Here is a 16370-nt window from a genome sequence, read left to right as displayed (position 1 = left end):
CATGAAAATTGATTGTAGAAATCTACTCGATATGAGAAACCGGGATATCCTGTGACCCTGCACGCAACTGGAAACATCCAGTTCCTGGCAACATCTGGCAACCGGGAGCCCTTGTGGCGTAGGGTGGAAGTCTTTGTTTACCATAAAGGCTTATCGTTATGGTAACCGTAAAAAAGTGGATCACGTCGGACCGGACCCGAGTAGAAAGTGAAACTGCTTTGTTGAAAGGCTGCTATAAAAATTGTAGCAGCAACTGTAGCGAGTTCAGTCGAAGCGCGCCGTCTGTGCAGTGCCGACAACAGACACAATGGTCAGTCCCGTTCATTTCACTATAGTTTGTGTTTGTTTTTTTTTTTAATCGGTCAATTCGTGTTATCAAATTATCTTACATAGTGCCAGCTCTAAAAAGTTTTCAATTTAAAAAATAAACGTGAATTTAAATTTAGAATTCGACAATTGACACACATGATTAAACCGCTATAAATAATGTGAATTATTGTTCAAGATTTCATATTCGATTACTGCAAACAATATTGGTAATTATGGTTTTAATTAACCGATAAATGAAAGTTAACAGAGCATGAATTGACCGAAATATACAAGGCTAGATACTAAGTAGATTTATAAATTGTATAATTTTAAAACCTATTATTAAAAATTAAACAACATCCAACCTTTACCAAGTTAGTTGTACATTTATATGTGTAAAAAATTGCATTCTATAAATACTTTAATTCAAATTTCAACCGTTCCGCAATTAATACAATAGTCCAGATGTTCACGCAGATTAGTACGTTAAACTTTAATCAAAGGTACAACAACAATACGTTGGTAAACATGAGTTCCCAACATTTAAGTTTATCGCATGATTAAACGACTCATTGTTGTGAATCCCTATTAATTAAGATTGCATAACCTCTTTTATTTTAATAGGATCATTAAGCAGTTACGCTATCATGTTGAAACATATCGCTAGCACTAAGCATGTTAGTTCACTACAAATAATTTTCCGTGAGATTTAATACGTCAAGTAAACATTAAAATTGCTGCGTCTTTTGAAAAACTTGATACCTCGTTATGTAGGTGAATATCTTATAATAAATTCTTAATAGGCAATAGATACCAATTTACGCAACTCCAACGGTTTTAATAAGATTTAATCAGCTAATTTATGCTAATTAATATTTTAGTTATGTAATTATTTTTAATTCTCTCAGAAAAGTAATTTGGTACGGCAGGAATAACATTAAAAAAAGATATTACATTATAATGCCATTACTTTTAGCATAATTCCAAAATAGTTTTCATTAACATAAAAATATTTAAAAACGTGACGTTGAGCTATCTAAAATCTATCAAACCATTGAGTATAAAAACTATTAGTGATGTTGCTTAATGTCATGTAGATAAAGATTATTTTGCTGTGTGTCGAAAGTGCGACCTTGCTCCAAACTTGTATCAGATACTGAAAGTGAAGTGCTTTTAATTTCGGTTATTATTCGAAACGTAATTACGCGAACCTGATTTCTACCGATAAATGCAGTATCATTTATATTACTGTTTTTACTGCACTGTGCTTTCAGTCCGTTTTATTCTTTATTTTATTGGTGTAATGTTTTTGATTTGATATTTTACTTTTAATTTTCTCCAGAAATATCCCTTTATTAGCGTTTGAGCACTATATTACTTATTTCAGACTTAAACGGTTACTTTAATAGAAATGAGAAAGATTTTTAGTTTTTCGTAACTCCACGAAAATGCAATAAGATTCAATAGCCGAATGCCTGAGAAATAGCTTGTCGTAAATTCATTCTTACGTGTTTTTAGTTTTTGATACACAAAATGTTATAAATTTGTATATGTGATTCGTGTGAATATATTTTATAAGAAATGTCCAATATCCATACAATGTCCCTTTTACCAAATCCAATAGAGCTCATTTATTAACTCCCATCGTTAGATAATCATAGATCCTGTAGTTTGAGCATAAAAATAATAAGTAGGTGCTTTGCTAGTATTATTTTCTCAAATAACCTATAATAAAGTATCCATAATTATACAAAATTATTGTACTCCCATTCAAAGTTTCGCATCGTTATGTAAATCGAACGTTTGCTCTTAACCTCGTTCCCAATTGTCTCAATTGCAGTAATGCAATATAATTAATTTTATTTGCCACGTAAAAAATGGCGGCCGTCTGTTTTCCGAATATTATCTCCGCTTAATCTTTGTGGGACCTCGATTTTGCAAGGTTCTTTTTAAGTCGTGTATCAAAAGCACTTTAAATATAATCTTGAAAAAAGTCTAGCGTGAAATTTATACGTGATAAGAACCTATCTAAGTGTACGTACTAGGTATCATAGCAAGATCAGTGAAACCGACATAATCGTTCCTCAAACTCCTACTAGTGGTAGCGATAACGCGTTCTTGGTCGTGAAAAAGGATACGTAGCAAGATATACTTATAAGTAGGTAAACAAACATGTCTTGGCTAAAAGTATTATAACAATAACGAAAATTTTACCCTAGAATCAAAACCATTGATCTCTATTCCCATTTAATTTGTTGAAAACAAAAACACTTATTTTACTTCTGTTAAAGACGCATCTTATAAATAGCTCTTTCTATAGAGTAATGTTTCGAATCAATAACTCAGTACCTAAGCAAAAACTGAACCTTAACAAACCTAAAAGTTCAGAAGGCGTCAACCCACTCAATTTAGTTATGGGTCGACATTGGTCATAACTATTGTAACAGGATTTTGTCCGCAAAACACCCACAACAAGTACTTGCTTACAAAAAACGTAGGCCCAAATGACCTTGTTTGTCAGTTATTAAGTTATGTTACTTTTTGTTATACATAGTGACAAAAGTAAATGGCATTCAGAAACCTTTCACCAGTGCCCGACGAAGGCGAACAGGAACGACCAGCGGGCACACGCCATGCGGAACAAATTTTATATCAACCGTATCCTTATTTGTGTTTTGTTTGACGGTTTTATTGGCCTTTACATTTTGACCGCACCATTCGTCACCTTATTTTGTGGGAGTTACGGTAATGTTTTCAATGATTCTTTATTTAAGATATCATTTTTAATTCCGTAAATAATGTTAATTATTCTAGTCGCGTTCTAGCTTCATTAGTAAGGCAAAAAAAACTATTGATAACTTTCTGAACTATAGATAGGATAACAAATCCATACGACCTGTCACTATAACCTTGCCCCTAAGTGGGTTAAGTTAGCTTAGGTTAGTAGCTTGCTCCCAAATCTTTAGTATATTGCATAGTCTTTACTCTGATTTTTTTCTGAATTACTCTTTTCACTTATCATGCTCTCCAAACTTAAACTGATGCAATATTCGTTGCTGCAAGTCTCAAATCGATTCACGATTCGATCAATCATAGTTTCTATTAAACTCAAACTATTACATAACTTTTTAAAAAGATTTTCGAGCCATGAAATTGTTTACTCTGCTTTCTAGTGAAGCGATCGTTAAGTAAGAAGTGTTAAATTGTTCCGAAACAAATCAGGCGTAAGAATAAACTGGTTATGTAACGTAATATCGCTTTCAAATTGTAAAATTAAATAATGTTTAACATTTTTAATGTATTAATAATATAAGATCTAGAAGTGACCGGAAAAGCTTGAAACTTGTTTTTTTAATACATTTATTAGTAAGTTGACATATGTTTCTTCTGGAAGTTTTCCATATCTTCAAACCAAAATTTTTGTGTTCCTATGCCGTGATGATTTTAAAATTGGTAGGTATAATTAATATGATTCAAATAATAAAATAGCGTAGGTATGCACGATATGTAATTTAGAACACAAATATTTTATCCAAATGTTACCAATTCAATAAAACTTTCCATTTCAACAGGCATTAAAATTTAAAAGTAGCGCTTTATAATTTAACAAAAAAGAAATATTCATAAACAAAAGCAGCCTTGAGACGCGGCGGCAGTCGTTGTTTATTATCATAATTATAACGTGTAAATTTATATATTTCAAGCTATCATAATAACACCTATTACACGTAAACAACAAAATCTGGAATACTTCATAGCGTAATATCCGCTAGTGTTTTCTATCAAATTAAATCATCTTAAATTAATGAGAAACTTAAAAATAATATTCATAAAATAAACTATTATTTCGAACAATAACTTTCATGACTTATCGTTAAATAAAATGAAGTAACTTTCTATTCTTATATCCATTCGAATTATAATTTATGAGCCTTTCATACAAATATAATTGCTTAATCTATTTTAATGGAAATTTCCAATTAAATAGCTTTTACTTATCATATTATAAGTATATATATCCGGCCCGGTCTTCGCAATATCTAGACCAGTTATGACATTTAGCCCAGGAAGTTTTAATAGTTGCAATACGCTGGAATTAATGATAGTTTTTGCGGTGGCCTAATGAGAATCTTGTAAAAAGTCTTTTAAAACAATTTTGATGGTATATTACAACACAAATTGAAATTGAATTGAAACGTATAGAAATAATTTGTTATCATAACTAAATCTTTGACCCCGTAAGTATAACTAATGTCATTTATTAGAAATTTCATTGATGCTCCGCTCCTATTGGTTATAGCATGCTGCTATATAGCCCTCCTCGATAAATGGGCTATCCAACACCAAAATAATTTTTCCTTTCAAACCGGTAGTTTCTGATATTAGCGCGTTCAAACAAACAAACTCTTCAGTTTTATACAATAGTATAGATAGATAGATAAGCAAGCCTGTATCATTTGTCAACAGATTTTTCTCCTATAAATAATAATATTCTTTTTAAGTAATTGCTTTAATTACTATAACTCCTTAGTCGTACTATAACTCCTTAGTCGTCCACATAAGCTGTAAAATAAATGCCCATAAAATAAAATTTAGGTTATTACATGTTACTACAGCAATGTTAACGAGCATAGCACACGGTGTTCTTACATTTATGATATTAATTTATGTCCATTCTACGAATACTGCCCAAGTTGGGAATATTTAGGCTTCAAAACTAGAAATGCGGTCATTCGAACCAAGAAAGGTTAAACGGTATTAGAGGGCTAAGCTGGCGGAATTTTATAAATAATAAAATAAATTCGATAATCACGTGATATATTAACAACATTCCTATAAATGTATATAATACAGAAAGTAAGTAGGCAAATATTACTTATTCTAGGCTTGTTTACGCGTAACACGAATATTCGACATTGAAATAAAACTACTTGAATTAACAGGAGTAAAAATTAAACGAATCATCGTGAAAAAAGTCATTGAGTATATGTATTCATATTATTATGTTATACCTATTATTATAATACATTTCCAAAGTCGTTTTTTCTTCGATATTGATCAGAGCCTTGTTAGATACGATTGTAATATTATATGACTAAGATTTTCAAATTATAATTGCATTAATTTCCACCGCAGTTAAACTGCGATTTTAATTTTTATTCATTGCGAAACTGACATCCATTACTTCACATCATATCTAGCGTTCTCTTCTCAAGTTTAATGCTCTCTAATTATTTATACAAGCTCTATTACGAATAAAAGGAAACGTTTCGAATGGCTGACGTGGGTGAGATACCATGATATGTCCCACGCAAGCTTGTCAAAGTAACTGACGTGGGCAGGCGTTAGTCAGTATAAAAGGTACTTAGAACTAAAAGCGAGACTGACATTCAAGTGGAAATCTAATTACGTCGGTATAAAGCGAGTTGGTGTGGAATGTTCGAAATCGACCGTGAATGTCTACGAAGTAATCGTGGGTATCAATTTGAGTTATTTACTTAAACCGCCATTTTAGGATCATTTTTTTATGGCAGGATTTTCTTAAAGGAAACCTTTTCTCATGGGCCAGGATATAAAAAAATGTTATTAAATTTAATATAAAATTGGCCTACGGCTTTAGATCTTTATAATTCAAACATTCAGCTGTTTTAAAATACGTATCTTGCGTACGAATAACGAAACTACGCAAAATTTATCCGTTGACACGAAAATTATTATAATCAGTTGATTAACTTCCAATGTGCAATAAAAGCTTGCGTTTATAGCATAAACAATGAACTTCTATCGCGGTCCAGTGCGCGTGTACTTGCGACACGGCTCCAATTACCAAGTGTTGCGCAAGCGCAGAGCGCCGCGCCCGCCTAGCGCAAGCGCCACGTAACGGACCTCCGCAATAAACGCTGTCGTTTGTTTAGCAACATATATTACGGATAACTAGCCTATATCGCAAGTGATCAATTAAGATACTGATCTCTATTGCGTGGCACAATGAAAGCGAATTGTCCGGTCTGACATGAAAATTACAGCTTGTGTTTTGCATGTAACAAAAAAATGTATATAAAACTTTTTAGGTTTATTTTATATGCATAAATTATCTAGAACCTAAACATAGTTACCTATACCTACTACAGATTTCTTTAGAGCTAGGAGTTAGGACACATTGATGCAAGCATAGTATGACGAAAGCGATCCTTCGAGATGGATAAATGTGAGCACACGCCATAATCATATCTAATAGATATTTATGCAAACGTTACTAGTTATTAAAATTCATGATTATTTCATAATTTATCTTTCACTGGATATAGCGCCAAGAATTCTTCAAAGGCCGTGCATTCATTAATATTTATAGTAGATTAAAAGAATGGCGAATGCGCGCATTCTCAACGACTAAGCATATTATAAACAAATAAGTTTAAATATTACGGATATGAAGAAATTATAGCAAGTACGGACTGGTGAATCAACTTAATATTATTAATTTAAAGGGATCAAAGTTGTGCCACCACGGACCATCCAATGTTTAATCAGATACGTTTAAAAAGACATCATATGTCATTTATGTCCCAAATGTTACAACTGTTTTACCTGTTATATGGTCTGTTTCTTTTGTTTGTACTGAAAGTATGTTTTACAGCACACAGAAGTGAATTTTTGTAGTAGTTTTGTAATGATTTGAACAGACAAAGTCAAATAATTACAATCTTCGAAACGTTAGAAGAAAATTATAATATAAAAAACCGCCATAAAATCCGATATAGTTTTATTGCAATAATTGTTTTATACTTAGTACTGACAGTATATGTTTTTACAGCATACATTAATAGTAGCTACGCTTGCCGCGGTCGCGTCTGCGATGCCGTCATACATCGCCGTGCCGGCTGACCAGATCGCGTTCGTGGACCTCTCAGCGCTGCGGGTGAGGAGGGTCCCTCGTCAGACCCTGTCGCCGCCGCAACCACAAGCGTTGTACAGCCAGGAGTACCAGCCCATACCCATACAATACCAACAGCAACGTAAGTTCTTATTATTCGTCATGACTGAAATCTTATTGAACTAAATTATAATGTTTCTATATAACCAGAAGATAAAAAATATCCAACGCTAAATAACCTATGCAATTTAAAAATAGGTATATCATGCAGATTACAAATCTATAAATAGTTGTCGAAACGTAAATTAGATTTAGGTAGATACCTATTTTGTAATAATCAAACGTAATAAAAAATAACTGTTGCGCACACAAGTGAAAACGAGAGCGGATTGTCCGCGACGTGAATTTTAACTGGCGTCAATCACGACTATGACCCGCTCACTTTCACCACAGCACAAAGGATCAAGATATGCTTTCTATGCATCCGTAACATGTTTTACATTCAATAGCTTAGTTATCTATTCAATGGCTTTGATAAACATAAAAAACTTAACTTTCTTCGATTCGGTGATTATGCAACTTCGCAAAATTGCCTCTTTAAACAATTTTATGTAATTTCGTCTTCGTAATGTTGACTTGTAATTTTCTTGTTATACGTCTATTAATATTCATTATAAGGAAGCGGTTGTGATGAGTCGGAAGGTTCGTGTAAAGACTCTAACAATTTTGTGTATAGACCAATTAACACGGTAAAAGTTTAAACATTTAACTATATGTCACATTGCTATTTTCCTGTTATGTAGGTAGTTTGTAGGATGCATTGTTATAGTCAGTGGGGCCTATTCCGTCTACGGAGGGAAATCTTTGATAGCCATATAGATAAATAGGATATTTTTTATTCTGTTACCTCTACGGCTATCGAAGCTGTCCTTCAATTAGAACGCTCGTAATTGCAAAAAGACGGATATGCCCTCGTAGACGGAATAGGGCCATTGACTATAGTACTAAATTTCAAGAGATGGCGTCATTGACATTTGGCAAGAAATTGGTCTAAAAGTAAAATAAAGAACATAAGAGGAACTTTATATTGTTTTTTAAAAAAACCTTTCCTACATTTGGGTATTTTTATTTTTGCTATTCACTCGTTAATTAGCATACGAAGTATCATTGACGACATCTTATGTAATTTACTCGAGCGAATTTTTATAGTCGTATTATAAACTGATTCATATCAAATGTTATCCAGTATTCTTAGACTTAGTTCCTGCTTTGTGAGACCAGTTTTTATCATGCAGGATTAATCTAATATCTATTAGATTCTTGGTTCATCTATATTTCATGTCATATCCAATAACGAAATTATATGCATGCAGTCTAGGTACCTACAATCAATGACATTTTACAAATAGACGCGTCATACACTAACAAAATTGCACATAAAAACAGCGGAGTATTTACTATAGTCACAGCCCTAGCGGCTCGCATCGATACGGCCCGAGCGAGCCCGAGTGGTTCCGAATGGGCCCGAGCGTCGGCCGCCCCGTCGCCATGACAGTCGAATAAAATGGATTTATTAGTTAAAAAATAAATTAAAGAGTGTATACTTATTACTAACGTATAAAATGAAACGTTTTTTCATTCACAGTTGGAGTATAATGTGTACATCGTCTAAAAACACAGGAAGGCATTTTATTTATAAAAATAGAAAAGTTAGTAAGCCGACTAGTCGCGACAGTGGTTGGAGGTTGACTAAGTGAATGTCGGGCAGTTACCTTACTTTCGTCTTGCCAGTATTGAGCTCGGATAACGTATCTATGTAATAAAAACATCTTAGCCTACAATTATTTTTGTTTATAATTTGTTTTTTTCTTTACGAGCAAACAGCCTTGAGCATTCCATACATCCATTTATGGCGCTCGAGTTGAGGCGGGAATATACAGATTTAGAAATATTTGCTTCAAAAAATCAATTTAGGTTTTTTGAAAATTTTGAACTACCAAAATATTTCTTATTAAATTTCCTGTAATAATGTTACTTGCAAATGAATATGATGTGTATTACAGGAAGAGATACACACAGAATCAACCATTTTAGTAGCATTGTCATTATAAAGTTAATGAAATAATATCCACAATATAAAACAACCAAAGTAAAGATAAAATGATGTAGATTTTTTTTTATATATTTTTTTCTATACGTTTCATAAATTTCGATTCAATAGCTTCTAAAAATTCACTGGGGGGGAACGTCTTAAGTACGTGACTGTTTTATGATGTAGATAGTATAGAGGTTATAGGAAACGCGAATCATACTTAAGAGTAATGACACCAAGCTTGATGCTGCAATAGATAATCGTTCGTGCAATGATAGTTTACCTACATTCCTGTCTAAACTAGTAAACACTTACACAATTTACATGCATGCATGTTTAGAACTTTTTGTCCGATGAATTTATCAGTTCCGTAACATGGCAATTATTTGACACGCATGTTCACGCTGTTTTGTCACAGTTATTATTTGTTTGGTAATATCAATACTTTTACACGATAATTGCTAACAGAATGTCGTAAGTCATTTATTATTAAAACAAAAAGTATAATTTGCATTCGAGGAATATGTGCCTTAAAGGCTAACAAATAAAAAAAATATTCTTCTGCAGCCCTGGCCCTTGCTCCACCAGAACCAGAACCTGGAAGGCTTGTGCGTCTTCAACCACAGGATCCGGTAGGCGCAGCCACGCTAGGGTCTCCAGGTGCCCACCTTGCAGAACGGCCTCCAGACTTCGGGGAGTATGTCGACTTTGGCGCCCACACCGGGGACCATGGCGCTTTTGGTTGGTACGCTGACTACCCTGTCAATAACCACGAGGATTCTGGATATAGGAAGTAGGCCTTGCGTAGTCTTACACCCAGGCATAGCAATAGACATACCAATATTTTTAAAATGTCTTCTTAGACTTACTAGTTTGAAAGTTATACTATAAAAATACTCTTTCATTTGAGAATAAGTTAAACACGAAATAATTGAATAAATCAGTTGCTTGGGTGAGACTTCTTGCCGCTAACAAAAAGGCACTTAGCAAAGATTCAAAGCTACCAAAGACAGTATTGTTTCCAAGTGATACACTTAATTTTAGGATTTTTTTAGCTGAATTACCGCACATTTGTTAAAAACGGTAGATTCCGCAAATATATACGCACGATATGACAAAGAATAAGTTCCTTTAGATGTAAGTCGCAAAGTACACTGTGATACGTACTATGGTAGTTCAGTAATAGCATTTCTAGCTTCATCTATGTCTTCTCTGCTTCACTCTCTGTCACTTTCACGCTTTCTGTATAATGTATCAATAGTGCATATTAGGTACATTATTCTTTACTTTTACATCGCTTCAATTACATTTTCTTTTCATCGCTGTCTATGTCTTGTGCTTCACATCATAACAATCACATTTTCATTTAATTTATATTGTTAATCACTTGTTAAGTTAAAAATATACAATGTTACTTTCATCTTCGTTTCATTTCATCGTTACATCATTAAGAATTATTATTTCACGAATAATCACTTTCACTTATTTACTTACAACCTTTCTGTTCACATTATTTCTTCCACTTATCACTTTGCTTTAAACTTGATTTTTTACGCACCACTTAAATGTATTAGCTTATTTATCTTCGTCTCTCACCTTCAAAATATTTATATCTGTTTTATGAATTACTTCTTTCATTTATTCACCTATACTCTTGTTTAGTCTTATTTATATTTCTGGCTTATCTACCACTTTATTTTTATGCCTGCAACTTTAGAAGCCACTGCAACTGCTCTACACTTTTTTTTCACTTATTACTCATACTATTGTACAACTTTGACCTTGGTTATACTACTATACGACGTACGTGTATTAAAGCTTAATTTAGCTGGAGACAGTATATGCGACTGTATATGCGGAGGAAGTATCTGCACCAACTGATCAAGAGGAATGATTACCTTATAAGCATTGGACCGTTGCTGAAATATGCTGAAGAGTGTGACAGCTTAAGCAGAATACATTATTTGAGGCATAAGTGCTTCAATTTGTGATCTAGGTATCATTTCTTATATTACTTTGTTGGAATTTGTCAATGCTTCGAAGGATAAAAGTTGGTCATCATTATTATTGTACCGTACGTCACAACTTATTCTATATTTACTTCTCTACTATTCTACACTTCGAACTTTACTTATTATTCTCTAAAATTACTTTTCTTTGAATCCACCTTTTTGCTTAAATCTAATATTTTAGTGCACTGCAAAGATATGGCTTCAATCACCACTTCACTGCCTTCACGTACCTACATTAATATACTTTATTATCACCGATTTTCTTTCTGTCTTTTTCTTTAACTTATCTCAAAACATTGGTGTTTAATTTTTATGATCTCATCATACTATTAAACTCCAAAACTTTATTATTTTATCTTAATCTTCTTTTGTCATATAACTCTTCTTCTTCAATGCATTTATTTCTATCATTAAACACAAATAGTAAGTAAACACTTTCATCTTGATAATTTTTTCTTACTTATCAACGTATAATTCAATTTCTATGGCTATTCTTACACTTATCAAGCTCTTCATCTTAAATATTTAGCACGCAATTATCTTGATCATTTTATCTTACTGTTATATTGTATATTTCCATTTCCCCTTTTCCGTGATGTTCTAAAATTCTATTTCTATTTTCTTGTCTAAATATACCTACAAAACTATTATTTTTTATCTATGATTATATACAAGAGCATCTAGTTATATTACACTTCCTTGTTTAACTTGCTTCTTAAACTTGGTCCTTGTTACATTTTATTACTTTTCTATCAAATTTACTGCACTATGATCTTCACTATTACTATGCTATACACATAAGCATTAATAATGACAAAGTCTTTTTCCATTTCTGATATTTTTTACTCTTGCATTCTTTAGAACCCAAAACCTCTTATTTCGAGCTTAGTATATCATCCATCTCTTTCCTTCTTTGTTTTGTGACTTCTTTTCTATATTACTTAAAATATAAATCGATTTCAATTTCTTCGCATCGAAGTATACTATTTCGACTACACTTTTTCATATCCAACTCGACTATCCTATTCGATTCTTTCTTTTATGAGATCCGTTCTATTGACTTCATCTTTTTATAAACTCATTACTTTCTATTTATATTCTTACATATTTCTTCATTCTATTTCCTTTAGCCTATTTTATTTATTACCTTTGCAACTGATTACTTACTTTACGTCTTTATAACTCTATTCTATTTTCATCTACTTTTTTACAACTTCACTATTCTTTGACTTGATTTTTTATGTTCAGCAAATAAAGAAAATTGCATAGAACTTTTATGGCTACACTATGGTTTACAAACTATCGTATACTACAGATACTTATCTTACTATCTTATATTTCTATCAATCATATTTTAGACTTGAAACTTACTATAATTTATGTTTTAATCACCTGACTTCCTCTATATACTTCAATTCTTATATTTTCAACATTTCTTATTTGTTTTTATATATACTCATATAAAACATATATACTTTATTCTTACTATACTATACTTCTATTCTTATTTATATATATTTCTTCTTTTAAATTCTTTATCACTTCTTTATAGCCGTCTAAATAAAACTTTTTATTTTACTGTCAAATTAAATTTTCTACTTCATACTATTTTCCAACTTATTTTATTTGTTTATCGCAAACCCTACCTTTTTTAGATTTATTTCTAAATATTATATATCTATGTAATTCTTAATTATACTTTCTTACACTTACTATAATTTTCATATTTCATTCTTATATACTTACTATTATTTACTTTAAGTATTTTATCTATTTTTCACACTATACTTTTTTATTTTAAAAAGGAGTTTAATTTTTACTCAACTTTTAAAAAATATAGTTTGTATACTGCATCTTTTTATTTCCTTTCTGATCTATCTTCCATATCACGATAACTAGATAAATTGTTATCCTAAAACTTATACTTGTCTGCTATAATTTCTCACCTTTCTTTTATACTTTACACATACTTTGTCTACGTCAAATATCTTACTTGTTTGTTATGATTTAATTATCATATATATTATTAATTCCTTTTTAACTTCGTGTTCAAATGTTCTTTTTGTCTCTCTTTGAAACTATTTCTCTACATCCTTATGAACTTTTTCAGACTCTCAATCGATGAATATGCGGAGCTAAACCTTATTTTAATTTCTTTCATTCCTTTTCTTTTCTTTCTTTGCGTTTATTCTTTCACTTTTTTTCTTGTGTTTTAATTTTTCGTTAATTCTTATCTTTATTTCCTTCTTACATTTATTTCTTGTCCTATATCTTAATTATTTCATTACTCTTCTCATTTCATCTTTAAATTGAAAAACAGACTTCTTGACTGTTCTTATTCAAACTTAAAAACTATCATTTTCAACACAACATTATTGTATTACTTATCTTACCTCTTATTACTTCTACTTCTTATTACCAATCTTACTCTATATCATCATTTTCAACTCTAAATACGCATCAATTTCCTTCCTTTCCTTCCTTAAACTTATTCTTCACTATTGTACTTTGCCTGCCTTTCGACTTAAGCACACCAAACTTACAGCTATTCTTTGAACCTTATCAATGAGTTATTCAAATACTAGTATATTGCAATGCAATAACAATATTTAGAAATACGATTTTACTACTTATCTTACTTTTCATTACTCTTTTATTTTCTTGTTAGTGTTTACATTATATACCTTTAAGCATTCCAAAATACGCTTTTGTAAAGCAAATGCTTTCTTCTTCTTCTATACTATATTTCTGCTTTACTTATTATATCTTTGCTATATCTTCTCTATGTTTTTTTCTAATCTTCTCTAGTTTCTTTCCTATTCTTGTTTTCTGCTTCTTTACTATCTATTCTTTACTATCTTACTCTCTGCATTCTTCTTTTGCCTTTCACGTTTCTTTTTTCTTGCGCTTGATCTGTCTGTCGCTTTTATCTATTTCTGTTTATGTATTTTCTGCTTCTTTCAAGTTCTTTATTTATACTTATACTAAAAAAATGTATCCTATGAAAAATTTACTTTTTCTGATTTGAACTACCAAGTGCGCTTTTGAACAAATATTGTTAAGTTATTGCACAAATTGTTATATTTAAACTGTTTATTAAAACTGTTTTTGTTTAAATATGTGTATTATTTAACCCTTTAAATAGCAATGGCTACACAATGCATAAATTAAAAAGAACATTCTCATTTTATTTGTTTATTTCATACAGTTAACATGTATTCCGTACAATAATATTTAAAATAGATTTCTTTTGAATACAGTAACAGCAGAGTATAGATGTCTAGAAGATTACGCTTATGAAACCAACCGCGGAGGTTTGAATTCAAAAGAAATTGTTGGAAATGCGTCATGGTTATTATAAAACAAACACCTCCGCTAACATTAATTTCATGTCTACTATACACACTTATAACATATACACGTCTATACATAAATATGGATAGATGTACAAAATTGTTAACCTATAGCGAAAGTTCCGGAGTCGCAGTAGCAATGTTCAAGAGTCCGTGAATAGTATAAAAAGGACTTTGGAAGTAATTAGTAAAATATTAGAAGTCTATACTTGAATATTTCTTATGAAAACGATATAGGTTAAGTACTTCATAGACAAAGTGGTTACTATTATATAATTTCAGGCGCTTTCGCCTTACAGTTAAAAAAAGTTATACAAGTTTCATATCATTTAAAAAAAATCTTATTAGTAAACTTCTAGAATCTTGTAACAAGTATTAGAAAACACGTCAAAGAATTTGTCAAAGGACATGTCTGCTTCGCGTATGGGAGCTAGTTCTTTATTTAACACAAATTCCAACCAACTTCAAACTTATTGGATAATAAAGTGCTACAAATATGGAGCTTGGAATCATTAAAAAAAAATTCTAGATCCCTCCATTCATAAGAAAAGCAATTGGAAATGTGGCAAAGTTCATAAAAATATCCCAAATGATTCGTCTAAAGAGGTGGGATAGGTAATTACCTAGATTTATTTTTGACATAAGTAGCTGTCAGATATTGTCATTCGCAGGTATAAAGGGAAAACAGCGCCTTGCCAAAGAAAGAGAAAACAAAATAAAGAGAAAAGAAAAACAATGGTCATTCGCGGTTATTTTCAGAGACAAATAAAAAAATAATTTAAAATTTTACTTTCCTGGGGATGCGTTCTAACGCAGCAATATCTATATTTCGCAAGCGTCCATTTTAAATGTAACATCTAAAAAAATCGGATTAATTTAAAAATGTAATTATTTCTTTCAATAGATCCGTTTTTAAGAGAGAGAATATAGGTACAATAAAATTATTATCTTGGTTAGAATTTCCGTCGAAAAAAACCGTTTTTGGACATGCCCTTTGTATCGCTTTGTACAACACTGAAATTTATACGCGTTTACATCTAACGAGTGAGAAAGCCAATTCCTTTGGCACATTTCGATAAATTACAATTTACTCCGCATATAGCTTGTTAAAGTGCAAGATCTTAGATTCAGTGTTGCAAAGGCAAAGTGGGTATCAAAATATTTTTATATTGCATTGTACATAAATGGGATTATATGGGATAGACAGAATACGCCAGAACATTCCAGAAAGAAACCCTTCATTTGTCTACTCGCCTTCAGTTCACGAAAACTCCTCCAAATGACGTTCATATTTCATACGACGTATTCAAAAACATGTACTCACTATTAGTGCCATAATTCTACTTCTAGTAATAAAGTCACGTGATCAGCGCTGCGAAGCTTCCAGAAAACATTACACACTATATACACGTTAACTACAGTATCTCATACTGATATAGATAAAAAATCCAACGAACCACATTGAACACACAAGTCATGTTGAGTACTAAAAAGAATTTATTCGAGAAACGTCGGCCATCTTGTTTTTAGAATAACTAGAGGCCGATACATGACATATAGTTAAAAACATATAAACATTACATTGATAATACTGTTAAATCTCACTCAAAGTGTATAAAAAATAAATACTTTGAAATCACAATAGCAAAAATAAATTAAAATAAATATTTGAGATCAAAAGTTCGTCCTGAACATTTCCTTAGCCCACAGATAAAAAAAAACGCTAGTTT

The 16370-nt window shown here is 31.5% G+C and overlaps 1 protein-coding gene across 1 annotated transcript; it reads left to right on the top strand.

Moving 5' to 3' along the window:
- The first annotated feature begins 231 nt into the window (after positions 1 to 231).
- On the top strand, positions 232 to 10900 carry LOC115441905. Its single transcript, XM_030166829.2, has 3 exons — positions 232 to 310; positions 7124 to 7325; positions 9843 to 10900. The coding sequence occupies exons 1-3, from the start codon at positions 308 to 310 to the stop codon at positions 10070 to 10072; spliced, it is 435 nt and encodes a 144-aa protein (XP_030022689.1). The 5' UTR covers positions 232 to 307; the 3' UTR covers positions 10073 to 10900.
- Positions 10901 to 16370: the final 5470 nt, after the last annotated feature.

Source organism: Manduca sexta, chromosome 10, assembly GCF_014839805.1.
Source record: "Manduca sexta isolate Smith_Timp_Sample1 chromosome 10, JHU_Msex_v1.0, whole genome shotgun sequence".
NCBI classification, from domain to species: domain Eukaryota; kingdom Metazoa; phylum Arthropoda; class Insecta; order Lepidoptera; family Sphingidae; genus Manduca; species Manduca sexta.
Note: the sequence above shows the minus strand (reverse complement) of the source record. Positions and strands in the feature narration are given on the sequence as shown.

Coding starts and splice junctions, on each gene's coding strand:
- LOC115441905 (XM_030166829.2), top strand. Junction 7,326..9,842: donor CATACAATACCAACAGCAAC/GTAAGTTCTTAT, acceptor ATTCTTCTGCAG/CCCTGGCCCTTGCTCCACCA.